The 27233-nt window shown below is 25.0% G+C and overlaps 15 protein-coding genes across 15 annotated transcripts in view, besides 44 other annotated features; 6 read left to right on the forward strand and 9 right to left on the reverse strand.

Moving 5' to 3' along the window:
* EDI_113190 (abhydrolase domain-containing protein, putative) overlaps positions 1-749 on the forward strand; it is a gene marked incomplete at both ends in the record, with an annotated part of 858 nt that extends 109 nt beyond the window's left edge. Inside the window, one exon of the mRNA XM_001733176.1 lies at positions 1-749. This exon is cut by the window's left edge and continues 109 nt beyond it. Within this exon, the coding sequence (XP_001733228.1) occupies positions 1-749 (749 nt within the window).
* Positions 742-941: a sequence feature (AT_rich).
* A 402-nt stretch (positions 942-1343) lies between these two features.
* EDI_113200 (eukaryotic translation initiation factor 5A, putative) lies at positions 1344-1811 on the forward strand (the record flags this gene model as incomplete). The annotated part of the gene is made up of 1 exon (XM_001733736.1): positions 1344-1811. The coding sequence occupies one exon, from the start codon at positions 1344-1346 to the stop codon at positions 1809-1811; it is 468 nt and encodes a 155-aa protein (XP_001733788.1).
* Positions 1812-1821: 10 nt separating this feature from the next.
* Positions 1822-1870: a sequence feature (AT_rich).
* A 48-nt stretch (positions 1871-1918) lies between these two features.
* Positions 1919-2043: a sequence feature (AT_rich).
* A 204-nt stretch (positions 2044-2247) lies between these two features.
* Positions 2248-2309: a sequence feature (AT_rich).
* A 19-nt stretch (positions 2310-2328) lies between these two features.
* Positions 2329-2350: a sequence feature (AT_rich).
* Positions 2351-2764: 414 nt separating this feature from the next.
* On the forward strand, positions 2765-3790 carry EDI_113210 (uncharacterized protein; the record flags this gene model as incomplete). The annotated part of the gene is made up of 1 exon (XM_001733737.1): positions 2765-3790. One exon carries the CDS (start codon positions 2765-2767, stop codon positions 3788-3790), a length of 1026 nt encoding a protein of 341 aa, XP_001733789.1.
* A 50-nt stretch (positions 3791-3840) lies between these two features.
* Positions 3841-3864: a sequence feature (AT_rich).
* A 143-nt stretch (positions 3865-4007) lies between these two features.
* Positions 4008-4161: a sequence feature (AT_rich).
* A 24-nt stretch (positions 4162-4185) lies between these two features.
* On the reverse strand, positions 4186-4734 carry EDI_113220 (uncharacterized protein; the record flags this gene model as incomplete). The annotated part of the gene is made up of 1 exon (XM_001733738.1): positions 4186-4734. The coding sequence occupies one exon, from the start codon at positions 4732-4734 to the stop codon at positions 4186-4188; it is 549 nt and encodes a 182-aa protein (XP_001733790.1).
* A 222-nt stretch (positions 4735-4956) lies between these two features.
* Positions 4957-5029: a sequence feature (AT_rich).
* A 163-nt stretch (positions 5030-5192) lies between these two features.
* Positions 5193-5213: a sequence feature (AT_rich).
* Positions 5214-5252: 39 nt separating this feature from the next.
* Positions 5253-5294: a sequence feature (AT_rich).
* Positions 5295-5492: 198 nt separating this feature from the next.
* Positions 5493-5622: a sequence feature (AT_rich).
* A 362-nt stretch (positions 5623-5984) lies between these two features.
* Positions 5985-6036: a sequence feature (AT_rich).
* A 622-nt stretch (positions 6037-6658) lies between these two features.
* Positions 6659-6679: a sequence feature (AT_rich).
* Positions 6680-7154: 475 nt separating this feature from the next.
* Positions 7155-7257: a sequence feature (AT_rich).
* Positions 7258-7454: 197 nt separating this feature from the next.
* Positions 7455-7538: a sequence feature (AT_rich).
* A 233-nt stretch (positions 7539-7771) lies between these two features.
* Positions 7772-7916: a sequence feature (AT_rich).
* Positions 7917-7931: 15 nt separating this feature from the next.
* Positions 7932-7996: a sequence feature (AT_rich).
* Positions 7997-8050: 54 nt separating this feature from the next.
* EDI_113230 (uncharacterized protein) lies at positions 8051-9781 on the reverse strand (the record flags this gene model as incomplete). Its single annotated transcript, XM_001733739.1, has 1 exon — positions 8051-9781. One exon carries the CDS (start codon positions 9779-9781, stop codon positions 8051-8053), a length of 1731 nt encoding a protein of 576 aa, XP_001733791.1.
* Positions 9636-9657: a sequence feature (AT_rich).
* Positions 9782-9944: 163 nt separating the features above from the next.
* Positions 9945-9980: a sequence feature (AT_rich).
* A 203-nt stretch (positions 9981-10183) lies between these two features.
* Positions 10184-10219: a sequence feature (AT_rich).
* A 32-nt stretch (positions 10220-10251) lies between these two features.
* Positions 10252-11718, forward strand: EDI_113240 (vesicular mannose-binding lectin, putative; the record flags this gene model as incomplete). Its single annotated transcript, XM_001733740.1, has 1 exon — positions 10252-11718. The coding sequence occupies one exon, from the start codon at positions 10252-10254 to the stop codon at positions 11716-11718; it is 1467 nt and encodes a 488-aa protein (XP_001733792.1).
* Positions 11201-11274: a microsatellite.
* A 109-nt stretch (positions 11719-11827) lies between the features above and the next one.
* Positions 11828-12754, reverse strand: EDI_113250 (uncharacterized protein; the record flags this gene model as incomplete). The annotated part of the gene is made up of 1 exon (XM_001733741.1): positions 11828-12754. The coding sequence occupies one exon, from the start codon at positions 12752-12754 to the stop codon at positions 11828-11830; it is 927 nt and encodes a 308-aa protein (XP_001733793.1).
* Positions 12363-12549: a microsatellite.
* Positions 12572-12689: a microsatellite.
* Positions 12755-12981: 227 nt separating the features above from the next.
* On the reverse strand, positions 12982-13740 carry EDI_113260 (uncharacterized protein; the record flags this gene model as incomplete). The annotated part of the gene is made up of 1 exon (XM_001733742.1): positions 12982-13740. The coding sequence occupies one exon, from the start codon at positions 13738-13740 to the stop codon at positions 12982-12984; it is 759 nt and encodes a 252-aa protein (XP_001733794.1).
* Positions 13741-13743: 3 nt separating this feature from the next.
* Positions 13744-13852: a sequence feature (AT_rich).
* Positions 13853-13985: 133 nt separating this feature from the next.
* Positions 13986-14090: a sequence feature (AT_rich).
* Positions 14091-14350: 260 nt separating this feature from the next.
* Positions 14351-14386: a sequence feature (AT_rich).
* A 302-nt stretch (positions 14387-14688) lies between these two features.
* Positions 14689-14766: a sequence feature (AT_rich).
* A 301-nt stretch (positions 14767-15067) lies between these two features.
* EDI_113270 (uncharacterized protein) lies at positions 15068-16006 on the reverse strand (the record flags this gene model as incomplete). Its single annotated transcript, XM_001733743.1, has 1 exon — positions 15068-16006. One exon carries the CDS (start codon positions 16004-16006, stop codon positions 15068-15070), a length of 939 nt encoding a protein of 312 aa, XP_001733795.1.
* A 19-nt stretch (positions 16007-16025) lies between these two features.
* Positions 16026-16155: a microsatellite.
* Positions 16156-16288: 133 nt separating this feature from the next.
* Positions 16289-16324: a sequence feature (AT_rich).
* Positions 16325-16386: 62 nt separating this feature from the next.
* Positions 16387-16407: a sequence feature (AT_rich).
* Positions 16408-16470: 63 nt separating this feature from the next.
* On the forward strand, positions 16471-17811 carry EDI_113280 (uncharacterized protein; the record flags this gene model as incomplete). The annotated part of the gene is made up of 1 exon (XM_001733744.1): positions 16471-17811. One exon carries the CDS (start codon positions 16471-16473, stop codon positions 17809-17811), a length of 1341 nt encoding a protein of 446 aa, XP_001733796.1.
* Positions 17250-17272: a sequence feature (AT_rich).
* A 135-nt stretch (positions 17812-17946) lies between the features above and the next one.
* On the reverse strand, positions 17947-18954 carry EDI_113290 (casein kinase, putative; the record flags this gene model as incomplete). The annotated part of the gene is made up of 1 exon (XM_001733745.1): positions 17947-18954. One exon carries the CDS (start codon positions 18952-18954, stop codon positions 17947-17949), a length of 1008 nt encoding a protein of 335 aa, XP_001733797.1.
* A 29-nt stretch (positions 18955-18983) lies between these two features.
* Positions 18984-19068: a microsatellite.
* Positions 19069-19257: 189 nt separating this feature from the next.
* On the reverse strand, positions 19258-20689 carry EDI_113300 (uncharacterized protein; the record flags this gene model as incomplete). Its single annotated transcript, XM_001733746.1, has 2 exons — positions 19258-19827; positions 19868-20689. The coding sequence occupies 2 exons, from the start codon at positions 20687-20689 to the stop codon at positions 19258-19260; spliced, it is 1392 nt and encodes a 463-aa protein (XP_001733798.1).
* Positions 20425-20449: a sequence feature (AT_rich).
* Positions 20690-20894: 205 nt separating the features above from the next.
* Positions 20895-20992: a sequence feature (AT_rich).
* Positions 20993-21155: 163 nt separating this feature from the next.
* Positions 21156-21203: a sequence feature (AT_rich).
* A 117-nt stretch (positions 21204-21320) lies between these two features.
* Positions 21321-21357: a sequence feature (AT_rich).
* Positions 21358-21430: 73 nt separating this feature from the next.
* Positions 21431-21456: a sequence feature (AT_rich).
* Positions 21457-21542: 86 nt separating this feature from the next.
* Positions 21543-21683: a sequence feature (AT_rich).
* EDI_113310 (uncharacterized protein) lies at positions 21676-22584 on the reverse strand (the record flags this gene model as incomplete). Its single annotated transcript, XM_001733747.1, has 1 exon — positions 21676-22584. One exon carries the CDS (start codon positions 22582-22584, stop codon positions 21676-21678), a length of 909 nt encoding a protein of 302 aa, XP_001733799.1.
* A 381-nt stretch (positions 22585-22965) lies between these two features.
* Positions 22966-23042: a sequence feature (AT_rich).
* Positions 23043-23236: 194 nt separating this feature from the next.
* Positions 23237-24022, reverse strand: EDI_113320 (poly(p)/ATP NAD kinase, putative; the record flags this gene model as incomplete). Its single annotated transcript, XM_001733748.1, has 1 exon — positions 23237-24022. The coding sequence occupies one exon, from the start codon at positions 24020-24022 to the stop codon at positions 23237-23239; it is 786 nt and encodes a 261-aa protein (XP_001733800.1).
* A 71-nt stretch (positions 24023-24093) lies between these two features.
* Positions 24094-24114: a sequence feature (AT_rich).
* Positions 24115-24637: 523 nt separating this feature from the next.
* Positions 24638-24658: a sequence feature (AT_rich).
* A 526-nt stretch (positions 24659-25184) lies between these two features.
* Positions 25185-25219: a microsatellite.
* A 19-nt stretch (positions 25220-25238) lies between these two features.
* EDI_113330 (uncharacterized protein) lies at positions 25239-27015 on the forward strand (the record flags this gene model as incomplete). The annotated part of the gene is made up of 3 exons (XM_001733749.1): positions 25239-25442; positions 25490-25911; positions 25977-27015. The coding sequence occupies 3 exons, from the start codon at positions 25239-25241 to the stop codon at positions 27013-27015; spliced, it is 1665 nt and encodes a 554-aa protein (XP_001733801.1).
* Positions 25491-25526: a sequence feature (AT_rich).
* Positions 26996-27141: a sequence feature (AT_rich).
* Positions 27142-27233: the final 92 nt, after the last annotated feature.

Raw genomic sequence — 27233 nt, forward strand, 5'->3', positions numbered from 1 at the left:
CATTAATTAAAACTCCTCGAGCATATTCGTCTACAAATTTGGACGACTCAATTACTTCGTTTAAAATAATTCATACCCAATACCCTAAAGCTCCCATTATGACTATTGGATATAGTCTTGGAGGAATGATTCTAACACAGGTGGTTTGTAGATTAACAAATGAGTTTATCAAAGAAGTAAATTATTTAGGGTGCATTGCTGTATCCCCAACATGGGACTCTTTGATAATTTCTGATTTAGTTCCACAACTGTTTATGGAGAACTTTTTTAAATCACTTCAACGTATTATTGTAAAGAATGTAGAGTTATTAATGGGTGCAGTAAAGAATAAAGTAATTAATGTTGATCTTCAAGTATTATATAAACAAGCTACAAGAAAGAACATCTTAGGATTTGACAAAAACTTTAATTCTAAAATATTTAAATATGGGAGTTATGAAACATATTATTATGATATAGAACTTTGGTATTCTTTATTAGCACATTCTAAAGTTCCTTTCCTCACATTCAATTCACAAGATGATCCTATTGCAATATCAAGTAAAGGAAGTAGATCAAGAATATCTAATGCTATTCATGCATCATCAAACACAATCTCTATTTTCACTCAAACAGGTGGTCATTTGGGATGGGTTGGAAATAAAAAGGGATCAGCTGGATGGGATGACAGAGTTGCATTACAGTATTTTGATGCATTGGTTGAGTTAAACAAAAATGGAGAACTGGAAAAACTCATTAATCAAAATTAATTATTTTGTTATATATTACAAATTTATAAAAATATAATTAGTTTTTGTTTTTTAATAATCTAAAAAAAGAACATTTTTATAATTTTTAAAAATAGTTTGTTTCAAATAAATTCAGGATTCTTAAAATAAATTTAAAAGATTGTTTTTAAAATAAGAATGAAAGTTATTTTAATTTCTTTATTTATTTTAATAGAGAAAAGACTTGTTTATTCTTTTACTAATTCATTTGTCATTTTATATTTCAAATGACTGATTATATGAAGTCTTATCATTCCTTGTTTTTAAAAAGTCAAACTTCAAAATTTATTAATAGAGTTATTTAAAAAAATAGTTGAGGGAGGATATTAATAAAATACCCTCATCATTATTTGATTGGTCAATTTGATCTCAATAAGAAGGAAAAAGAATGTCAGTTGAGGGGATGAAGTGGACAATCATGTTTGTACCAAAATTGAAATAGTATGAAAGTTAGAATCAAAATAATAAATCAATGAACAGAAAATCTAATCATTTTCATCTCTTTCTTATTCTTTTTTTTTCATGTTTGACATCATTATTTAAAGATTGAGAAATACTGGATAATCATTAAGAAGAATGGAAGCAATGGAATACAATGAAGATTATCAAATGAATAATCATACTATTCACACTATCCCAACTAAAGCTGGTTCATTGAAACTTGGTGGGTTTGTTGTGATTGAAAAATTCCCATGTAAAATCACTGAATTTAATAAAACTAAGGATGGAAAACATGGACATGCAAAAGTAACATTAACTGGAATTGATGTTTTCACTGGGAAAAAGTACACTGATTGTTGTCCTGCTCATTCTAACATTGATGTTCCAGTAATAAAAAGAGTAGAATATCCTCTTCAAGATATTGATGATGGTTATTTGAGTCTTCTTAATGAAGATGGGTCATTAAGAAATGATATTAAACTTCCTAAAAATGAACTTGGAAAACAAATTGAACATGAATTTAATGATAAATCTCTTATATGTATTGTCCAAGTATTTGGTGATCAAGAGATGGTTATTGGCTACAAAGAAGATAAAGATTAATTCTACTTTCTTTTTTTATAATTTTATTTTGTTAAATCACTCAAAAATTAATAAATAAACAATTTGTATGAAATTGAAGAATAATGTTCTCTTATTCAAGAATATTGTTAAATAAAATAAACAAATTTTTGATTATAAAATAGTTATTGTAATGTATCTTTTTCATATTATAGTTTATTTCTTTATTATTTTTGTATATTAATATTCTCATTTTAAACTAAAAAATAATATTCATTGGGATTTGATGTTTAGTATATTAAAATGAGTGGATTCAATACTTAGATGAATGAGAACAAATGAACAGAAAAAAGAATTTTATTTTATTGTACTATTAGAGAACATTTATAACTTATATAAACACTCAAAAACTACTATTCATATTTATTTATTTAATAAACCAATAGATTATTGTGATGTTCTAATGTTTATTTTGATGTTATTTATTTTATGATTAAAAAGAATATTTAACTATTTTAAATAAAGATGTATTTATTAATTGCAATAAAGAAGAACTTAGTTTAATATATATATTAATAATTCTTATCTTATCAACATTTAGATGATGAAATAGATATTTGTTGATAAAATGAAATCATAACCACATTTCTATTTACATAATCTAAATCATGTATCATCATTTTATAGTTCAATTGTTGTTATAACAACATATATGTGTAATAAATTATAAGAAATAACTTAAATATGATAATATCAAGAATAATATTCAAAGTAATCTAAAGAAGAATATTCAAATAAGTATAATAAATCGTTATTATTATTATAACAAAATTAACACAATCACTGGATTGCTGATACTTTGTTTATAATATGAAATAATGATTTGTCAAATATTTGATTAATAGATTAAGATAAAAATTAAGAGTGTATAGAAGAGAAATAAACCCATAATCTTTTTTTAAAAAAGTAATTTTAAGTTTCTATTGACATTTTTTATGATAGACGAACGTAAAATGTTTACTCCAATACAATTATTTGGAAGACAAATTGATGAAAATTTTAACACAAATACTGTTCAAAAACACTTTCAAAAAGTGATTGAATGTTATGACAAAAAAGAAATACAAACATTTAATGACTTCTTTTATGCACTATCAGTGATACTCCCTCGTTCTACTATCGGAAGTTTTAAACAAATGATACGAAGTCTTGACTTACCACAACTTGGAAAGATACCTTTAATAAGTAAATTTTTTCGAGATGTTTCTTTAATAGATCCACAATCAGGAACAAAAGTAGGAAATGTTTTAAGTAAAATGAATCCAACAACTAACCCTGAAAATATCATTAAAGTGGCTGAATTATCATTAGGTAAAAAGGAAGAAAGTTTTCAAGAATTTAAGAATGTCCTTGAAAAAGTATGTAACTCAAAACCAAGTGCCTTTGTTATTCAACATTTTGGAGGAGATGGATTTGGGATATTTACAGATGAAGACGAAACAGGAAATGGTTTTGTTGAAGGGAGAATTGAAGAAAGAAATGAAAAGATGGAGGAATGTGATGAGAACGAACTAGAAAGAAAAAAAGAGGCAGAGAGATTGATCAGAGAAGCTTTTTCTGATGGAGAAGAAAAGTTAGAAGGAAAAATAACTCTCAGGACATCTAAGCAAACACCAACCATAGAAAACCAAAACGATTTACCAAAACAGTTTACGCAAGAACAAAGTAATAAAACTATTAATGTCAAGTCAACTAATACTTTTAACAATGGTTATGAAGAAAAAACAAAAGTACAAGAAAAAAAAAGTCAAATTGAAAAGAATGAAGAAAGTCCTCGTTCTAAATTATTCTCTTTAAATAAAGTAATTCAAGAAAAAGAACAAGAACAAACTCAACAAGCTTTAGAAAAAATAATTAAAGAAATACAAACTAAAATAATGAAAGGATATGTTTTAGAAAAGAATGAAACAAACGAAAAATTGTTGAAAGAATTGTCACAACTAATTCATTTTAATTTATAAAAAAACGTTTGTTTTATAATTTTGAAGTGCTTGTCAATGGTTCTAATAGGATATTAAATTAATAAAATTATTTACTTCATCTTTAATACGATATATCATTGCACAATTCTATTGTTTTTTTCTTTAATCATTTAAGAATTTGTTATTAAAAAAGGAATGTGTATTTGTTTAAGTTAGTGCTGGTATTATATACCATAGAAACTTTTTTAAGTCAATCAAATAAATTAAAATAATAATTTTTTTGAATAAAACTAAACCAATTATTCATTTGAAATTAAATTAGTGAATGTAAAAAGAGTATAATAAAAATATAATAATAACAAATTTATTATTTATTTAAAAAATAAAAAAAGAAATATAAAACAAAATTTGAAATAACAAAATACAGCGATTAACTAAAAACCAAGAATTTGTTGAATTGTAAAGTCGTTTCTACTCAAGAGAATATCATCGTCATTATTAAAAAGAGAACATATAAACGAATTAATTTCTTGTCCTTTATCAAGAATCTGTTTAGTATGAAAGAAATCTTTAATATAAAATATGTTTTTATCTACATGAGTCTTTCCTTTACTTGAGTGGACTAAATAATTTTTCATTTCAATTGCATCTAATAAAATATTTAATGTTTCTTTTATTAAATTCTTTTCAAACCTTCTTTCTACACTAGATATTTGAATACCATTTAAAAGATCTGAATCATATATTTCATTACATCTATTATCTATATATTCAGCTAATGGAATTTCATCATTTTCTGTAGTAATTGATATAATTCTAAAAAATGGATATTCCTTCATCTTATTTAGTTTGGGTTTTTCAATTCGAATATCATAAAACTTATTCAATACCCCAATATAGAAACTTTGTAAACTTGAGTCATTTTCTTTTCCTTTTCTTTTCCAATGACTTTCATTGGTGACTTTAGGTGACTTAGATTGCATAATGAATAGGATCTAAAAAAGAAGAAACTTTTATTATTTTCATTTTAAAAACAAATCATAATTTTGTTGTTTTTTTTACAAAAACAAAACTATTTTATTCTTTATTTTTCCTATTTTTCGTATATTTTCTTTTTTAGGGGTTTATTACTTTCATTTTCTTTTAATAGAAATTTTTAGACCCAATAAAGTATTTATTTTTGTGAATCTTATATCAATAAATGGAATTTATTAAAAAGTTATATTTAGAAGAAATTATTAATTCATTTAATCATCTAATAAAATTATTTTATTTTTTCCAAAAGAAAGAAATTAAAATCAAATCAATGGTTCTCTAATTATATAAATATCAAAAGTAGATTTATTAAATCAATTAAATTTATGTTTTCAAATATGTTTCATTTTACATTAAAAGGTTTAAAAACTAACAAAAATGGAACAAAGTGTTTTTGTGTCTAAACATAATTTAAAATAAAATTATTGTCTTTCGCTCTGAAAGAGAGATTTAATTTAACATCTTCTAATATATACATTTATTTTTAACAATTTTGTTTATAATATTAGAACATTGTTTTGGTTGTTTATCATTTGAGCGAAGAACATCTAGTGTTTTATTTATTTATTATCTTTAATAAGTAGTTGGTGTTTATTAAAAGAACAAATTACATTTTAATTAATTGTGTGTTCAATAAATTGTATTGATAGTTCCAATTTTTAAAGAACATAAAAGAATATTATTACAAATAGGAAGAGTATACTTCTTTTTATATTTGTTTCTATTTACATTTATTAATAATAATTTATTACAAATAAAACATTTTATTATATCAGATTTTTGTAATTTATGTTATAATTTATCTCTAAGATTGATATAATTTATTAATTAATAATGAAAATTCATAACATTTGTGATATATTCCTTTTAAAAGGTTATAGCCTGGATTCTTAATTAGAGTATTTTTTTAATGCTAATATTAAAATAGGATAGTCTCATTGCTCTTTGAACTGGTTGAATTAATAATTTTTCTAATTCTTGATGACCTGACTCTGTTAAGTCTTTGTTTGTATTGACTAGATCTTTTATACATTTTATTGTTTTAATTTGTTCCCCATACATTAGTCCAACGCTATAATTAATAGTAAATTTTAATATTGATGATGCAAATATATAACACCATTCTAAAACATTAGAAATTACTTTATCTGAGTTATATTTATCTAACCCTTTTCTTAAACAAAGCTGATTCTCATTGAATTAATATAAATTTTATCATAAAGTTTATTAAAAATATTCATTTATTAATTCTTTCTAAATTAATCCCTTATTAGCAAGTTCACTTAGAGTATTTATAAAATAGTTATTGATAAGTTGTAAATTTTAGTATAACTTCTCTTCTGTTTCAGTTAATTCTTTAAACATTTTCTTTCTTTTAATAAGTAATGTCGTTTTATATTTATTTCTGATCAAGAATCCTCTTAAATATGATTGAAGTAAAATAATTCTCTTATCGTTATTCTCAACTACTTTTTGTATTTGTTTGTAATGAATACTAGTTTAGGAGAAGGAAGCAATAGTGGTTTTGTGGTTATTACTTCTTTACTTTTTGAGTTTTAAACTTATTAAGAGAAATAACTTCATTTAAGATTCAGTTATTTTTTTCGTTCTACATTTTCTAATAATAATTGCTCTGGGTTATTCTTTTTCAGCTCAAGCACTTTTACTTTCTTTTTTTTATAACTTTATTTTGTTCCGGTCTTAACTCTAAGCACTAAGGTAATATTACTTTATCTTCTTTAATTAAATTATCATATTTTCAACTTTTTATAAAACTATTTAATTGTCTAATGCCTTTTTATATGAAGTGATCTCTTTACTTGTAGCGATAGTCTTGGTCATAAGAAGTTATTTTTCTTCTAGGTTGTTCACTTTTTATTTTTTTATTATTTACTTATTGTTCCTCTTGTGATTGTTTTTCTTCTTCCTTATTTTGGTTTCGTGATAAGAGATATTTAGGAGTCCATTACTTGTTAATCTTCTTATGTTTGGAAATAATAGTCTTAATTTTCTTCAATACGTCTTTCTTTTGTTATCAAAATTATTATTCATTACTTATTGCTAAGAGGTTGTAACCTCTAATTTATTTAAAGGTGAATTTATTAGTAATAAAGGTAATGGCTCATATTTTTTCTTGTGTTAAAAGAACTAATAAGGTTGTTTTTTTTCAATAGGTTTTACTTTCTTTTCACTGTTCAGTAATTTGTGAAATAACCTTAGATGTTCTAAAATTCTATAGATCTTCTCTAATCAGTTCAAAAGGTGCTTTTTTGATTAACACCTTTTCCTCATTAGAGATTTGTCATTTAATGATAGCATTAACCAACATTATTATTAATGTTTTTAAAGAATGTTTTCATAAATAACGTTTATTTATTATTTTTCTTCTATTTGTAAATATTTAAAAAATATCTAATAGAGAAATTTGATATTTGATTAATATAACTACTATTTCAAATATTTATAATTTAGTGAGTTCGTATATTACTAAAGGATAATCTAAAATATATTTCATAACTACTTCAATTTCTTTATATTTAAAAGTTGTTCTATTGAAATTAATTTCAATATCACTATGAATAAGTTTTGATTGATATACTAAAGAAGATAATGTTGATTTTTGAAACTTGAGGTTACTCAGAACATTTCTAGAGAACAAGAATCTATCTATTTTAGAATATAGAATAATTAAATAATTCATCTTATGTTAATTTAATAATTCTAGATTCTATTTTGAAATATTTATTTTTAAGCTAATAACAACACTTATTTTATTCATATGTTATAAATTAAGATAAGGTTTATTCTAGGACTAATATGATTTTATTTCACTTCTTTGGTTTTTATGTTTTTACTCTCATTAGTTAGAAAAATAAGAACTACCATAAAAAATTTATTGTTATTAGGTACGTAGTTTATGTTAGCTTAAAATTTCATTGTATAAAGAGGTTATATAACTTCCCTCAACAGAGTTTTATTTAAGAGTTTTATTTAAAAAGAATAATTTTAAATCGTTAGTTATTTCTAAAATCTTATTTATTTTTCTTTTTAATATAATAATTAATTAAATCTAAAGTAACTCTTTTCTTAATTAAACAAAGAAAATTTAAATATTTTATAAACAAAAAAACACGAACATTACTTGAATAAAAAATCTTTTAATAATCAAAATGAATTTGAATATAAAATTGTATCTAAAATTAAATTTAAGATACATAATACTCTGTTTCTATTTCAGAGCAAAAATAAAAAAACCATTTTCAATTAATTTTCATAATCATTAAATCTTCTGATATCTTGTAATTGTGGATGATCTTCATTTAATGATTTGGCCATGTATGGACCATCTAAAGTATAACCAAATTTTCTATAATAGTGCCGTACTCCAACACCAGAAATAATAACAATTTTATCACTTCCATGCTCTTCTCTAGCAATTCTTTCAGCTTCTTGAATAAGTAAAGCACCATAACCCATATGTTGGAACTGATTTAAATTCTTAGTATTAACTGGAATAGAAGTACCATAAACATGTAATTCTCTTATGATTGATGTTTTTCCTTTAAGTTCTGGCATAAACTTTTCATCAGTTGGAAGTCTAAGTCTTAACAATCCAATTAATAAATCATTTTCTGGGTCTTCATATGATAAGAATGTTTCCCATCCATCAGAACCAACATAATCTCTTCTTATCAATTCAATATCTTTTACACATTTAATTTTCTTTCCTGGTTTACCTTGTAGAGCAGCAATACCAACTTCTCTAGTTCTAGTATCTCTACATGGCCAATTATTAGCATCCATTTGACGTTGAACGTATTCTCTTAAATTACCTTTATCAGCACCAGCAGAAACTAATGGAATTGGAATATCTCTTTGAATACGATGCACTCTTACCCAAGGTGGAATTAATGCAAGAATACGTGAAAGGACATCAATAGTTTCTTCAGATGTATATGAATGATAATGTCCTTTTCTCCACATTTCATATAAACGAGTTCCACGAATAACAAGACATGGATATAACTTTAATCCATCACATTGATATGCCCCATCACTAAACATTTCACTATATGTAAAAACATCTCTTTCAGGTGGTACACCTGGAAGATTTGGCATCATATGAGTAACAATCTTATATCCTGCATCTTTTAATCTCTTATAACATCCAATACAATCTCGAACAGTATGTCCTCTATTACATTCTTTACAAATATCTTCAAAAATTGATTGTAATCCAATTTCTAAACGAGTTGTTCCATATCTAAACATTTCTCTTATATGATCCTCTGAACAACAATCAGGCCGTGTTTCAATAGTTAAAGCAACACATTTTACTTTAGAATTTTCTCCATAATGTACTGCCTCTTCAACAGTAGATGAGACATGTCCTGATAATGCATCAAATAACCCAAGAATAAAAGAGTCTCTATAATGTTTATCCATAGAAAGGAATGTACCTCCCATAATAATATACTCAACTTTTTCAACACTATGACCAAGTTTTTGAAGTTGCTCTACTCTTGATCTTGACTGAATATATGGATTATATCTTGCACGAACAGCACGCATAGAAGTTGGTTCATAACCAGTATAAGATTGTGTAGAATATTCAAAATCAGAATCACAACCACCGGGACAATAAACACATGAATCACCGTTAGTTCTAATGTTTGGACAACGATGTGGTTTACACATTACAGCAATAGCAACAATACCTGAAGCAGTACGAACTGGTTTTGATTTAACAATAGGAAGAAGAAATGGACGATGAGAATCAGGAATAGCGGCGATAATATCAACTTGTTTAGGTGCTGTATGTAAATTATGTTTTTGAGCCATTTGAGACTTTAATTTATTTAAATTAATTTCTTCACCTTTTTCATATAAGTCAATCATCACTTGAACAATTTCATTAATGCATGCAACAAATTGAACAGAATTTCTTCCATACTTAGCAGGACCTTTACGCCCTCTAATAACGTTGGATTTCATTTAATTTGTTAGTTTTTGACTGTTAAAATTTTTATGAAAAATAAACAGGAGGGTTTTGTTTTTTACTATTTTTCTCTTTTGAGGTTTTTAAAAAGGGATATTTGATGGTTTTATTTTATTCTAAACAGAAAAATAAGACTCAAACAAATCAATTTAATAACTGATATATATTAATTAAATTATATGATTTATAAATTAACTGTACTATACATAAATATAATTCAACAAATTTATAATCACTTCTTGTGGCTTGTCTGTATAAACTATACAATAGAAGTTGTACATTTAAGTTAACAAGCATTTACTTTGTTAGTTCGTAATGAACTAACAAAAATAAAGGGTTAAAAATAAGGGTAAAAATAATATAAAACAATTTTTTAGTAATAACACAATTTCGATAACAAATAAATTTTTTAATTTAAATTTTTTAAATAAAAACAAAGGAAGAACTAAAAAGAGTAAAAAACAGAATGATTATTTTAATATTATTACTTGCTATTCTCTGTTCATCTAAAATGGTTGTGGATGTCCTATCTTTTAGAGAACCAATTGAACCAGAAAATGTTGTTAGAAATTATGACATGAAAGGGCCAATTATGGTATTTGAGAATTATGTACAAATTACTCCAAATGGTATTGGAAGAAGCTCAAGAATGAATGGGAAACATAAAGTAGATTTACCAAGTTTTGAGTTACAATTAAAATTTAATGTTATTTGTAAAGAAAAATGTGGTGGAGGGATGGGAGTATGGTTAACTGAAGAAAAGTTAAAAGAAGGAGATTTATTTGGAGCATACAACATCTACAAAGGAATTGGAATATTTATCAATTTTGAAGATGTTGATATACCTATGATATCAGTACTAAAAAATGATGGAGTTGATATATTAAAATATAAACCAGAAATGTATTATCAATGTACCGCTGCTAATATACAAAAAGATAAAGATGGATCTGTTTTGAGAATAAAATACTTAGTGAACGAAAGAAAACTTATTATTGAAATTATGGTCAATCATATAAATATGGACTGTGTTATTATTGAAGATATTGATATCCCTCCATTTTATATGGGAATATCTGCTACTAATGGAGGAAGTGATTCAACTAGTTATAGAGTTCAATCTTTACAATACTATGAAATTGGTAGTAAAGAAAAAAAAGAAGTACGTTTAAAAAATATTTCAGAAAATGAACAAATAAATAGTACTCCAGAAACAAAAGCAGAGAAAGCAAGTAACAGAATTAAAGAAAGAAAACAAAATAATCTTAATAAAGAAAAACATCGTGAAAATGAACGAATTCAAAACCTTCAAAAATTAGAAGAATCCAATAAGTCTTTAAAAGAAAATGATTATCACACTAAAGAGAGTAAAAAAGAAGATACACAAAACATAAAAGTAAATAACTCTTTAAATAAAGAAGAAAAAGAGGTAAAAGAAATAAAAGAACAAACAATAATAGAAGAAGATAAAAAACAAGAAGAAGTAAAACATCAACAAATTATTGATGATCAAGAGGGACAAAAAGAAAATATTCAAAACCAAGAACAAATGAAAGAATTAAAACAAATAAGAATTCAAGATGGATTATATCAAATTTATAAGGCTATTGCACCAATGAAAAATGCCTTAGATAAAATTGCTCAAGTTAAAAAAGATGATGAATTATTAAAGCTGTTTGATGGAATTGTAGTAGATGAAAATAACAAAGCTAAAAACCAATTAAAAGAAATTTTAGATAAAATCGAATTAGGTAAAGTATCAAATAATGTTTTTGGGGTTCGTTCTGACTTAATGCAAGTTAAAGTACTATTTTCAGGTGTTCAACAGAGCGATTGGAAAATTTTTTGGATAGTTTTATTAGTACCTCTTATTTTAGCAACATATTTTGCATTTAAATTGTCTATGGTAAAGAAAATAAATCATTATGATTAAAAGAAGAGTAATTATATTATCCTTTTGCTTTTATAACAAAATAAAAGCAATGGTTATTTAACAAAATCAAAAATACAATTAAAATTGTATCAATCCATAATGACTTTATTTAATCAAATCTAATATGTTTAGGATCATTCTTTGTTTCAGTCTTATTTTCATTAAAAGATCGTTTAAATCCTCCTTTTCTATTATCTTTTCTTGGTTCTGGACATTCTCTACTCATATGGCCTGGCTTACCACAATTGAAACAAACGTTATCTCCTCCTTGTTTACCTTTGAATGTGTGTTGTTTTCCTCTTTTATTACTTGATCCAAATGCACCAAATTTTCCTCCATCATTATCTTTATCGCCTCCCTTCTTTCCATCAGCTAAGTCCAAAAAGAGAGGTCTACCGTCAACCTCTTCACCTTGATGTTCTTGAACGAATTTCTTAGCAGCTTCTAAATCAACAAAATCAAGATAACCAAATCCTCTTGACTTGCCTGTTTCTTTATTAGTAATAACACGAGTTTTAACTGGTCCACTAGAGGCAAAATATTGGTACATATCATTAGTTGCCCATCCATATGGGATATTCTTTACAAAGACACTAACTAATTTAACGTCTTCTACTGGAATAAATTCTTTTGTTTCATTATCTTTCTTTTCTTCTTCTTCATTATTTTCTTCTTTTTCTTCTTCTTTTTCTTCTTCATTATTTTCTTCTTTTTCTTCTTCCATTTTAGATTCATCTTTCTTTTCTTCTTCACTCTGCTCTTCTTCCATTTTAGATTCATCTTTCTTTTCTTCCTCTTTCTTTTCTTCTTCTTCATGTTCCTCTTCTTTTTTTGAGTGATGATGGTGCTTATGTTCTTTCTTTTCTTTTTTGTCTTTTTTGTCTTTCTTATGTTTCTTTTCTTTTTTCTCCTTTTTATCTTTCTTCTCCTTCTTTTCTTTTTTGTCTTTCTTTTCCTTCTTTTCTTTCTTTTCAACCTCTTCAACTTCTTCTTTAACTTCTTCACTTTCAATATTCTTTTCTTCAGAGCTAGACATCTTGGTTTTTACTTGAATAGATGAAGATTTTCTTTTTGAATATATAGGGTTGAACAGTGCAGGGTTGTTTAAAAGAGATTTTATTCATTTTTCAATCTAACATGAAGCATCTATAAGAATGATTATTAGGGTTAATTACCTTTAATAAAAGAAAAATAAAAACATAGAATTACTTTAAAAAAAGAAAAGAAAAATGAATGCTGAGTAATGAAGAAACAAGATACAAGTTAAAATGTAAGTTGAGATGAGGCGGATGAAATTGGAGGGGAATTAATGATTTTATTTTCTACATTTTCGTCATATTTTTTTGGTAAACCAGGTGTGTATTGAAGAATTAATTGAACACAAATCTCTAGTTGGGTAAGAAAATAGTCATTTTCAGAAGTTAAATCAAAACAGCATTTTCTTATAAAAGAGATATTAGAATATAACATAGGTGGTTGACATTGAACAATAAGATATGTTAATATTTCCAATATTTCATCACAACTCATTTGCAAAGTAATGTTATTATGATAAATAATATTTCTAAAACATTTGTTAATAGAATTTATTTTTTCAGTTGGAGTTTTGAAATTATTAATTTCTATTAATAAATCTTTTGATCTATTCCAATTTTGATCATTTATAATTTTTTGAGAAACTTGATATTTAGATATTGGTATTTTTTGCATAAGAATTATTTGTTTGATTAGACGTGCATCTATTTCTATTTCTTCTTTTGTAGCAAATATATTTTCATATAACTCTTCCATAATAATATATTCTACACATAGTTTTTGTTCTTCAAATGTAAAGGGAGATTCATTTAATGACAAATTATATAAAATCGTTTGGTATAATGACATTACAACTTTCTCTACTTCTTCTCTTTCAATACACTGCTCTGTATTAAACCATGTCTTAAATTGTTTGATAGACTTTATATCATCTTGGTGCTGCTCAAGATATTTCTTAAATTTTTGTATAAGTAATCCTGAACCCATCTCAAATAATAATTTTTTTAAAGTTTTTTTTTAATTCTTTTTAGATTTTTTATTTATTCTGTTTATTCATTTTATTTTATAGAATAATTTTATCTTGTAAATTATATATTTAGAAATACCTCTTTAACAAATTCATATAAAAATAGACTCAACCCATTAATATCTTTTTATGTTATATCTTACCTTTATAAGTTATTTTTTGTTTGAGTTATATAAAAATACAATAAGAAATACAGTATGAAAAGTTTAAATATTATACTAATAAATTTTAAATAAAAGAATATCTTTCTTTGTTAATATAATTATAAATATATTAGAATTATCAATTATTTTTAAATATAATATTTTTTGGTTATTCATATTAGTTAGTACTATTATGAACCTTAAATCATACTTTGTATTGAATTATCTTCTTTTTAAATCATTTTTTTTAATATTCTTTATCTTTTTCTCATAAAACAATTTATTTTCGATTAATGTACTGATTTCTATTTATTGTTAGATATTCTTTAGACTCTAACTTTAATTCATAGTTAATACTCCTAACTTTTATCTTAAGAACAAACCTCTCATCATTTTCTTCTTTTTGTTATATTTAATCTACAAAAAGTTTTTTATATTTAAATATGTTAATTAAATATTAATTGGTTAATACCACCAAAGTTGATTTTTTCTTTTATTTAACTTAACATAGTATAGTTTTAATAAAATAGTATAATAAGTTAATGAGCTAGTATTCTAGAACAATAACTTTTATTATTTTATGATAAACAAGAAGATATCAAGTTTTATAAAAAAGCAAAATAATGTTCATATTCTATAAATAGAGAATTTATTAGATTAGAAAAATAAATTTAAAGTAAGTTAATTAACTCTTGAATAGACTTAAAGATTATGTATTTTTAAGAAATTAGCTTTAAATGATAATGATTAAAGAATAATAAAAGCTTATTTAAAATAATGAAGAAAAATAAGTTTTAATAAGTATATAAAAAGAAAAGAAAAATGAAAGATTTAAATAATTAAGAAATAACAAAAGAATCATTTAGATACTAAAAATGAATTAAAATGATTTATAAAACTTGAAAGATAAGTTTAAGTAGTATATATATTTATCCACTTGATTTATTTTTAAATGTATGAATAATAAATAATAAGAATAACAAGAAGCTTTGGTGCTGAAAAAATAATTATACCAAAAAGAGTCTTATATCTTTTATTTACTTGTTGTTTATTAAGATGTATTTTTAAACCTTCATTATAAAATTATTTCAAATTAATACAAACCAAATTCTTTGAATTGTTTTACTAATACAGTCTATTTAAATCATTTCCAATATACTACTAAGAGAGAATCTAACTTTATTGGGCTTAATAAATTCTTTGATGTAAATGGATTTATAGTACTCGGAGAAACATCATAAATTTGTTTAAATCCTTGATGGATATATGCAATTCCATCTGAAAGAACCCAGAAAGCAGAAAAACAAGTAAATACAAAACGTTTATCAGAATTTGGATGGATGTCTATTGTTCTTATACAATTTCCTTTTCTATAAATTGGATTATTTGTATAATTATTATATCCAAATAAGAAGAAGTCATCTGTACTTTCTGCTTTTACAGTATATTCATTTGAAAAAGGAAGTGGTTCTTTTTGGAAACATCCAAAGATATCAGAGTCTTCTGTCATGACAATAATCATAATATTACCTTTACCACAAATAGCGTTATTAAATGTTTCTGCACAAAGTTTATCTGTTTTTGAATTATATAATATTTGTGGAATTTTTAGTGTTGTTACTTTCTTAAATTTGTCTATATCACCACCACCATCATTAATCAGTAATGATAAATTAAAAAGACCTTCACTTTGAAAATCATTTTTCATTTTTATTTCTGGATTATTACTCTCACTCATTGATCTTTTCTTTTTGTTGTGATTTACTGCTATTAACTGTGAATCACTTACTTCACTAATTAATGGTCTGCATTTAGTTTCATCTTCTTTAGTATATTTAATGATTATTTTAGGAATTGTCTTTGTTTCTTGAGCTTTTTCTTTCTTTTTTTCAATTTCTTTTTCACTGACATTTGGTATCTTAGAAGTAAACTTAGACTCTTCTTTTTTTGCTTGTTTTATAATATGGTCTTCAGGCATTGAAGTTGATTTCCTATGAGAACCTTTCTTTTTTGCTTCTTTGACATTTGGGTCTGTTTTAGGAATAATAGCATCTTGAGTATTCTTACATTGTTGATTTCCCATTAAGAATTAATCAATTAGGTTATTCTTAGTTTTTTTATCATTTTTTATGAAACATGTTTACAATCCCATTTTTTTTTTAATTTTTACTATTTTGTTTTTCTTTTTATTTATCATTAAACATTTTTATTCTCCGATTTTTGTTCTTATTTATGAAACCACGTCACTCAATTACTCAAAAAAAAGTATAAATTTGGTGAATAAGGGAATGAGTTCCGCATTTACCTATTTCTACCTATCAACATTGTTATGAGAAGTACAGAACGTTCTTTGTCTATTCTTCAGTAAATAATTCTTAAAAATAGATTTTTTTTTATTTTTCAGAAAGAGTAAGAAAAGATCTTACAGCAAGCATATCACTCATTTCATTACAAATGAGAGGGATTTATATTTTATTTTTTATTCAGTCATTAGCTTTTAGTATACACGAACAACATATTGAATTTCCTTTAACTGGAGATTGGTCAATGTCTTCTCCTTTTCCTTTTCTTACACAAACTACTGGTAAAATACAAGCATTTCCTCCAAGAGTTTTAAACATTACAGAAGGGGGTAGTATTATCGAGTGTCATATTCAAATTACTGATGGTAAGTATGGTCAAGATGACATTTTAGAATTTACTTCATTTTTATTTATAAAGAAAAATCAAACTTCTTCTCATGGGTATTTAGTTTCAAAAGTTATTACTCCTACCCCTGTAAGAATTATACGAAGATCTATTGTAACACATAACATTACAAAGTTTATTGACTCTTTACCTTCTCTTAATGTTATTCTTCCTTTAGAAGACATAAAACGTAATTCAGAAAATATCACTATCAATGGTACATTAAATTGGAATGATAAAATTATGCATTTCACATTATGTCCTCTTAATAAAAAAGAATTAGAGGATAGTGCCTTACCATATCTTGGGCTTGTTCTTATTCTTGCAATTATTCAAGCCTTTGCATTTGTTAAACAAATGGATTATGCTAAAACTGAAAGTTCATTAAAACGATCATCATACAACACTATAGTATTTATGGCAACAAGTGATGCGTTTGTGTGTCATGTTCATGTATACCTTGCTTCATTATTTACGCCATCTTCATTAGCTTTTAGGTTTTCTATTTTATTATCATTCTTATATTTTATGATATTTTCTGTATATGATGTCAAATATATATTTACAATATGGAAATCACAATATGGAACAGTCTCACAACGTTCTGCAATGTTATTATATTTAAGGTTATATGCTACATTATTTATTTTATTTATATTATCAGTTTTTTCATTACATTATTTTCTCATAGTTTGTTTTTCCTTATGGATACCTCAAATTTATCAGAATATTATTACAAATAATTCTCAAGTTATTTCATTACATTATATTATTATTACTACATTTCCACGATGTGTTTTAGTACTTTATTGGTTTGCCTTTCCTTATAACTTTATGAATTATAGAGTTGATGGAATATTAGTTATAACTCTTTTTTCACTTGTTTTCCTACAAGTCCTTGTGATTGTTATTCAAAAACGATTTGGTGCTCGTTGTTTTATACCAAAATTTATTCAAAAATTATGTATAAATGAAGAGTATAATTACCATCATGGATGGAGTGATATTGCTAAAATAAGAGGTGCTTTAGAGTGTGTTATTTGTATGGCACCAATAGAAAACACTCATATGGAGACAGGATGTCCTGAAATAGTTGTAACACCTTGTGGACATGTTTTTCATACTGATTGTTTAGCATCATGGATAGATTATAAGATGGATTGTCCAACATGTAGAACGTCATTAGAGGGAGTTTTCTAATCTAAAAACCCAATTTAAAAATATTCAACAACTTTTATTCAACATAATTAATTACTGTTTCTTTAATTTATTCTTTATTTTCATTTATTATATCAAAAAAACTCTTATATATTGGTGAAAAACAAATAAATTTTCTTATTCAACACTACCACTTTTGGATCCGGAATCACCATTTCCACTTCCATGACGTTCAATATCAACCATTTCAGGCATAGTGTCTTGAGGTGTTTTGTCTCCTTTATATTGGATCCAATCAAATTGTCCATCAAATTCAATTCCTTCTCTTTTAGCAATTCTCCAAAATAGCATTCTTAACTGAAGATAATCAGGTGTTTGATCAAATCCTAGTTTCTTACAAATATCTAAATAAGTAGCAAATTCTTCTGGTAATCCTTCACATAATTCACTTAATGGAGTACTTTCCTTTTTAGCCAGAATTTGAGTATTTTTATCAACTTTCTTTCCTTTAATCCCTTGCCAAGGTAAAGATCCTTTCATAAAATAAACAAACATATATCCAAGTGCTTCTAAGTCATCTCTTCTTGATTGTTCTCTTCCTCTATGATTATTTATTGATGCATACCTTACAGTTCCAACAAAGGCCTTGTCTTCAGCATATTTAATATGTTTCATAGTTTTATTATCTCGATATTTCTTTGATAATCCAAAATCAATTACATAAACTGTATTACTCATATTACGCATTCCCATAACAAAATTATCAGGTTTAATATCTCTATGTATAAAAAATCGATCATGAACTTCTTGAATACGTTTAATACATTGGTCAGCTAACATAATTGTTGTTTTTAATGAAAACTTTCTTCCACAATATGTAAAAAGATCTTCTAATGATGGTCCAAGTAATTCCATAACCATCAAGTTCCAATCATCTTGCATTCCCCACCATTTTACTGCAGGAATACCTGTTGCCTTTGTTCCACTTTCTCCTGTTTCCATAAGTATTTTATACAAATTATATTCATATCTTAATTGTGGACATCGTGCTTTAGTTGATTCCATTTTAATAGCAACTTCTTCTTCTTCATTAAATGTATTTACTCCCATGTAAATATCACCAAACGAACCACTTCCTAATTTTTTAACTAACCGGTATTTATTAGCGATCTTCATATCCATCATGGCTATTATACACTCTGATCGATTTCAAGTTCTGTTTACTTTTTTCCATTTTTCTTTTTTTTTTTTGAATTGAAACGCTCTTTATTTTTGTTTCGTTCTTCTTTTTTTGTTTTTGACAAAAGTAATAGAAACTTATTTGAAGGAATCAATTAGGATATCAAAGAACCAGAGCTGTTTGGTTCTGGATTATATGATGTGATTACACCAAAAACCAAAACTATTACTGAAACAATAAATAGAATCACTGACAAAAAGAAGACTATTAATACTACAAAAGGAGTAGAATAGAAACCTAGTGATAAATTAAAATATATTCATACAATGATAAAAGATAAACAAACTAGAAAATGGAGTATTTGGATGATATGAGAATAAAGAACATTTTTGAAATAGCCTGATTGATAATAAATGGAAAATGCATGGAGCAATAAATACTAAAATAAAAGAAATTAAACCAGTTAAATCAAAGATTGTTTCTAATGAAGAAGAAATTGATCCTAAAACGAAAGGAATAATAATAGATATGAAAAGTGCAGTATATCGAATTAAGTATTTCTTTTTACTTGCCATTACTTCTTCTGAAAACATTGAACAAATATTACCTGTAACTGTTTGTGCTACAATAGGAAATGAACTTGTAAGATTTACTAATGGAAAGAAAACTATTAAATATCGAATAATATATGCATACCATTGAGTTTTTCCTTCTGTCCAACCAGAGTGTATTCCTGTATAACTTCCCCAATTTAAGGTTACTGGTGTTTGAACAGTTTCTCCAAATGTAACAGAACAAACTGCACCAATTAATCCATAAAATAATGAAGCAATAAATAATGAAGTGATGATTGGAATATGAGTTTTATTTTTTTTTTTCTGCAGGGGCAATGATATCAGGAATACTGATATGGCAAACTAAAGCAAAAGCAGTATGAGAAAATACTGTTCCAAATCCTGAAAAATCAAAAACTTTAATTTCACTAATTGGACCCTCAAATCCAAGTTGAACAAAACATGTAATTAACATCAAAGCAAAAACAATGACACAGTACAACATCATTAAAAATTGAACAAAGGTTTGAGATGATAGTTTTAAAAAGGATAATGGAACAACAAGTAAAGCATAAAACAAAATTGATCCATAATATGTTGCTTGACACTCCCATCCTAGTGAAAAGTGTCCTTTAACTGGGCAATGTTCAGGTTCATTTTGAAATGACCACCAAATAGTTCCTATTGAACTTACACTTGTCCCAACAAAAGACCACAAAATTCCATAGCAATTGATAATCATTAAGACATTAATTACAGTTTTAAACCATTTTCCAGCTGTATGAGAAGCAAGAGAAGTATATCCATATGCTTCATACATATCTACTTTACTATGTTTATATCCATTTAACAAATCATTTCTTTTAATATATGTTCCTACTCTTGAAATTGCCTCTAAAACATATAATGCAGTACATGAAGTTAATAAATAAAAAATAAATAATAACACAAGAGAAAGAGCAAGGCCAGCTTCAAAATATGCAAGAGGCATACCAAAAACACCAGTACCAATCATAATATTCATTGTTAATGAAAAGACACTTAATAAAGATATTCCTTTAAGGTGAGTAAATGGCAAAACATCTAATAAGGAAGGTTCTTGACTAGCTTCAAAACTATCTGAACCAATATTTTCATAATCATCGACAAATTGAATATTTGTAAGAATAGCACCACCTTGAGCCATTATCTTAGAATATCTAAAATTATATTTTTTCTAAAGATGATAAAAATTCTTTTTGAAAGAAATTTTGGAATGTTTGAAAGAAAGTTTCTTTTCTATCTTTTTTTTAATACTATCTTTATGTCTAAAAATAAAGATTTTTGAAAAAAGAACAACTTTTAAACTGTTAAAAATTTGTTTGTTTTATTGGTTTGTGTTTTTCAAATTGAATTATTATTTTTTTTTAATTATTATAAATTTAAAAATAAGACTATTCTATTTTTATATCTATCATTTATAATTGACTTGTTATATATTTAATATTAAGACGCAATTATACTAACAAGTACAAAGGTTCTATCATTGTTCTAATTTATTAATAAGAAAACACCAACCATAGGTAGTGCTTAAATTATTTTGATTTTCAAAACTCATTTTTACTTAAGCATCTATGGTTATTTATTTTTTTAAAGAGTTAGTAATTTTTGAGATTATTAAATTTACAAATCTATATTATTATTTTTAAAATGTTAAAAATGACTGATTCATTATTTAAATTATTGAATAGCTGTTTACTTTTTCTATAAACATAAATAATATCTACTAATACAAAAATTGGTCACCAATTTATGAAATAGTATTGTATTTAAGAGGCATTAATAAAGATTTATCTATTATTTTATATTTAAATTGTTCTTTTATAAGGATATTTTGAATCTAAGAATGTAATTAGATATTAATAGTGAAATGAGTTTTTTATAAGTGAAAATTATTTAATTATTTTTTAAATAGTACTAAGACTAAAGCACATCTAAAACTAAAACATTTTATTTTGAATGATATTACATTATAATTGAAAGGTGATTATGAACTTTACTTAATAATAAATATAAAATATAAATTTACATAATTTAGATTTGTAAAAAGATATTAAATAAGATAATTAAGAAGTTTGTGTTATTGAATTTTTATTCTTTTATAAAAAACGTATAAAAAAGTTTTATTTAATTTTATTTATCTGAATTATCTAAACTTGAATTTATCCATTCTAATGCATAAGCTACTCCATCTTCTTGAACAGTTTTAGTTATAAAATTGGATTTCTCCTTTACTGAGTCAAATGCATTTCCCATAGCAACACCATATCCATTATGAGATACTGCCCACTCTATTCCAGTAATGTCGTTCTCTGAATCTCCCATATAAACAACTAACCCTTGATAATGGAGTTGTTCAAGAATAGTACCTTTACTAATATGTGGATTATATAATTCAATAATTTTTTCTCCTGAACGTTTAGCTTCTATGTCATAACTATTATATTTCTTTAATAATTCCATTAAATAAATAGTTTCTTCTACTGTTGGTGGATGGATATGAATACTCAAAATATCAGAACCTTTCATTTTTTTAATCTCTTCAATTGAAATAGGTTGAATAAACCTATCACATCGCTGAAACTTACTATAATCAGTTGAGGGAATTTTAACACTTTGGTCTTCTTCTTTTATAACTTTTAAATAATCTCCAATTCGTGCATTACCATCAGTTCCTCCATTTTCTATATCTTTTTTATTGCATAGTACTAAATATCCACATATTCCCTCTTTCACAAGAACTTCAACTATTGGCATACATGCCTGTATATTTAATGGATGATATGCTAAGACTTTTCTTTCAGGAAGTCTAATAGTTAAATTACCATTGCTTGTTAATACAGTTATTGGAGAACATCCAATACTTTCTACAATAGGCATTACTGTTTTTAAAGGCCTTCCTGATGCAATAAGAATTTCACCTCCAGCTTGAATTTCACGTTGAAGAGCTTGTTTGACCTTCTCTGTTGGAGTCATCATAGCAGGTAAGGTTAATGTTCCATCAACATCTAATACAATTGTTTTAGGTTTAATAGCGTTCATCGTTTATCCTTTTTTAGTTTTACTGAATACAGATTTAAAATAAGGTTTAAGTATTAATCAATTGACTAACAAAATAACAAAAAGAAGTAAAACTATTTATATATTCAAATTAACCTCATCAACTACTGTACTTTAAACAATACATAATAACGTCAGTCATAAATTATAATAATCTGAAGACGAATTAAAAACCTTTAAACAAAGTAAATTTATATTCGTATCTATCTAATAAGTTTTGTATCTTTAATGATTTAAGAATTAAATGTTTCCTTCTTAAAAATGTTTAGAATTTTTTTTTTTGAAGACATATTAAAGGTCACTTCAAAAAGTGTCATTATTATTATTACACAAATAATGGGTAAAACATATCTAATAAGTCAGTATTATTATTATTCATTTATTACTAATATTGTTAAGAAAAAAATATAAATGTTATTTGAAAATATGTTTATAAAAATGAAGATAGATAATGTGCTTATAAGTAAAAAAGTGATTTTATAGTATTTTTAATAAATGTTAATTGTTAATAACTTTGAAATGTCTTTGGTTAAACAAACGAAGTTAGAAGGTAAACTCAAATCATTGAGATATTTCTATTTAATAAATCCAAATTTATTTACTTAAAGGAATACATAAAAAATCACTATTTTATTTATTCAAAGAAACCCTTAGTTACTTTATTGATATATGTTTTATTTAAATTTTCTTCATGGGCATAAATTACTCTGCATCCATTTTCAATTACTTTTATTTTTAATTCAGTAATTTCACTTAATTCTACACCATCATAAAACCCACGAGTTTTCCTTCTATTTGGTTGAATATTCTTAATAATAACTTCTGTATCTAATGGTAAGTATAATGGTCTTATTCCAAGAGGATAACTTGCATTATTTGGAACAAATCCAATCATATTAGCATTTGGTGGAATTGGCATTACTCCAATAGACTTAGAATATCCAGTACTTCCTGCTGGTGTACATACAACAATTCCATCACAACACAACTTAGGTATTCGTACAACCCCATTAATAATAACTTCAAACCAACAACACTGACCATTTAAACGTTCAATCCATGCGTCATTGAATGCGAACTGAGTGGATAACTGAGTACTTCCATTTGAGGCATCGACTTTAAGACAAGGATACGAATAACATTTAAGTGGTTTATTTTTTTCAATTGAATCCATTACTTCTTGTATAGGATTAATTAAATAACCAAGATTTCCACAATTGATACCAAGGTATGGTAATTGTAAATGATAATTCTCATGAAATGCTTTCAAAAATGTACCATCACCTCCAAAAGTCATTACAACATTTGGATTTACTTCATCATGAATTCGTTCAAATTGTCTAGCGACATCAGGTGCTTTTTGGTTGTAATCATCAATATGAAACTTAGCACGAATATGATCAACCTGAAGAGTAGTCATCTACTGAGACCAAGAACTAAATATCTCATCATCAAATTCTAATTAAAAAATTCCACAAAATAAATCAACCCTAATTTTTTAAATTTTAATTTGTCTCACAGTTATTTAATTTATGTTTTTTTTTCATCTTTATTTATGTTATGTTAGTTTCAATATAATATGCTTTTAAAGTTTTGACAATGCCTTACGATTGACCATAACTCTAAGGCTTTGATAAGAAGCGGGTGTAGTGAAGAGTTTATATTTAAAAAGAGAAACAAATAGTTTTTACCATATTTTGTTGTTATTGACTATTCTTACATAGTCCAGAAATACTCAGGCGGTTTAAAACTATTAAGTATCATTTACGAATATACGACAAAAAGAAACAATATTAGATATTGCCAAAATAAACTAAATTTAGTATTTAGATATTAAAAACTTACTAAATTATTTAATGTATTTAAACACTTAATACTAAATGTTCATATCATTATGTAAATTAATAATATTATCAATAGTATTGATTAAATAGAATTTTATCTTTGTTTTATGGTAAATAATAACTTAGTTGTTGTGATATTACAAAATTATTGAATTAGGCAATTACTCATTTACAAGAAGTAAATACAATAGTTTTTAATTTATTTTTTAAAAGAAGTTAAGAGAGAAGAGATGTTGTACAAAATTATAATCTTTATTAATACTAGAGTTTGTAATGTTAAAAATCTATTTTATAAATAATTTAGTAAAAGTGTTACATAAAGTGTTATGTTGTACTTTGATTTTCAACAGTACCAGATGAAAAAAAAATTCTAATAGCTATAACTTTCTTATTATTATGACCGGGGTCTTTATAAAAAGTTATGAATGATAGATAATTGGTTATTCTTTCAAATAATCTTCTTGTAATATTGTATTATCTAAACGAATAAAATTATTAAATATTAGGAATAAAACATTGTCTTTGAGTAGCTTGAGATTCTCTTCGCTTGTAAAAATTTAAGGCATAACAATAAGTTAGTTATTTTTCGTTTTTGTGATGATAATATTACTAATGTACTCTTACTCTGTTAAAAAATTATATTTAATGGATTTTGTTATATAAATAATCAATCAGATAGTAATATTTGTTGTTTTTCAATTTTAGATAAATTTCGTTTTTAAAAACAAATTTAATTATAAAAAACAAAAAAAAAAGAAAAAGGAAACAAAAAAGATTAAAACAGATTAAGTTATGTATGAGACATACTATTATGATACACAACTTTTCATTGCTTTTATTACTTATTTTGTTTTGTTTCTTTGTATTGTAATGGTGTGTATCGTTGGAAGTATTTTTACATCAAGACAAAAAATATTTCCTTGTAAATGTAAGAAATGTCAAAAATTGAATGAGATGAGATGGAAGAAACCATTGACTATTAAGAGATTTATTGCTGTTTGTTGTTATTCATACAAAAGATAACCAAATAGTTAACAAATTAGGTTTTAATAATGATAGTTTTAATATTTTTATTTTATACATTAAACAAACAACGGAAAAAATGTTGTACTGAAGTTATTGAACCATATAATCCATTTAAAGTTTTAAACATTTCTAATTCATCAAATAGACTTAATATTGAACACCGATTTCATGATATTCAATTAAGGTATTTAATAAAAAAAGTAACTCTTGAAGAAGAAAATGTATATCTTCGACAAAAGTATGCATATGAATTATTAAGGAATGAAAACAGATTCTTAGAATGGAAAAGTCAATGGGATCAATTAACAAATTCTACTCATTTAATTGCTCTACCTTCTATCTTTCAACCAAATACTAATTCTATGTACACAATTTTTATGGTTTATAACACAACAATTTTTTTGATAATACCAATCGTATTATTAATTTGTTCTAGAAAGTTTGTTATAATACTTTTATTAGTTTTACTCAACGTTTCATTTACTTTAGTTCATCTTCTCATAGAATAACAATTAATAAGAATAATGAAGTACATTCTCAATACAAATTAGTTTATGAAAAAGTATTTGATAATTTTGTGTCATTCTCATTAATTATTGAAGCAATGAGTTCAACTGCATTAGTACAAAGACATATTACATATAATTCATATGATTCAAAACTCTTACCACAAATTAGAAGTAAAGTAAATCAAGACCTTTTAAATACACCTCATATTCAAACAAAAGAAGTTGTTAAAGCACAGACATTAATTTGTGCATACCTCACCAGAATTAAATTGCCAAAGTATCTCAAATATACTCTTTATTCAATGATACCTGATTTAAGAAAAATAATTATTGATTTAATTAATTACTTCTTCTTCAAGGGGAGTCTTGACGCAATGGTATTGACTACAAAAATGGGACAAATGATTGCACAAGCGTGTACAGTTGAAACTGAATATCTTCAATTACCTGAATTTCAATCAAGTCAAGTAATGTATATGCAAAAAATTACAACATCTCAATTAGGATCAATCAATGCATTAGAACGCTTACAGAAACTTCATGAGATATGTTATAATGAACACCAACTAGAATTATGGAAAAATTATTTAATATACTTTCCTTCAAATATGGAAATTGATATAGGACTAAATAAAGAAATTACTTACACTTCTCATTCAATTGAATTAGAAATAAAAATAAGAAGAAAACCTGTGATGTACACTTTACAAAAATCATTTGGTCCAGAAACAAATCAAACAAATCAAAGTACTGAATTAAAAGAAAAAGATAAGACAATTCGTAGTCATACACCATTTTTAAGAAAAGCAATTAAAGAAAGATTTTATTTATTTGTTGAAATAGAAAATCAAAATTTAGTGTGTTATAAGGAAAAATTAAAAATACCTTTTTCACCAAATATATTTACTATCAACGTTCATGTTCCAATTCCTCTAAATATAAATTCAATTAATTTCTGCATTTATTTAATTTCAGATTGTTATTTGGGATGTGAATATTGTATGAAGAAAAATGTTAAATTATTGTATTCTTAAATTATTATTATTTAAACATTTAGTTTTATTTTAATCATATTTAAAACCCCTTTTTTCTTGTTATTTATTATTTTATTGTATAAAAATGATAACATCAAAAATCTGTTATTATTTTTTTAATTTAATCATAAAGTAAGTATTAAATGTCCTCAACAACTTTAAGGTGTATTTAATATCTTCATAATGTTATGATAAAGATGAATAACAATAACAATAAA

The sequence above is a fragment of the Entamoeba dispar genome, genomic scaffold (assembly GCF_000209125.1).
Source record: "Entamoeba dispar SAW760 scf_1105229457779 genomic scaffold, whole genome shotgun sequence".
Lineage (NCBI taxonomy): Eukaryota > Evosea > Mastigamoebida > Endamoebidae > Entamoeba > Entamoeba dispar.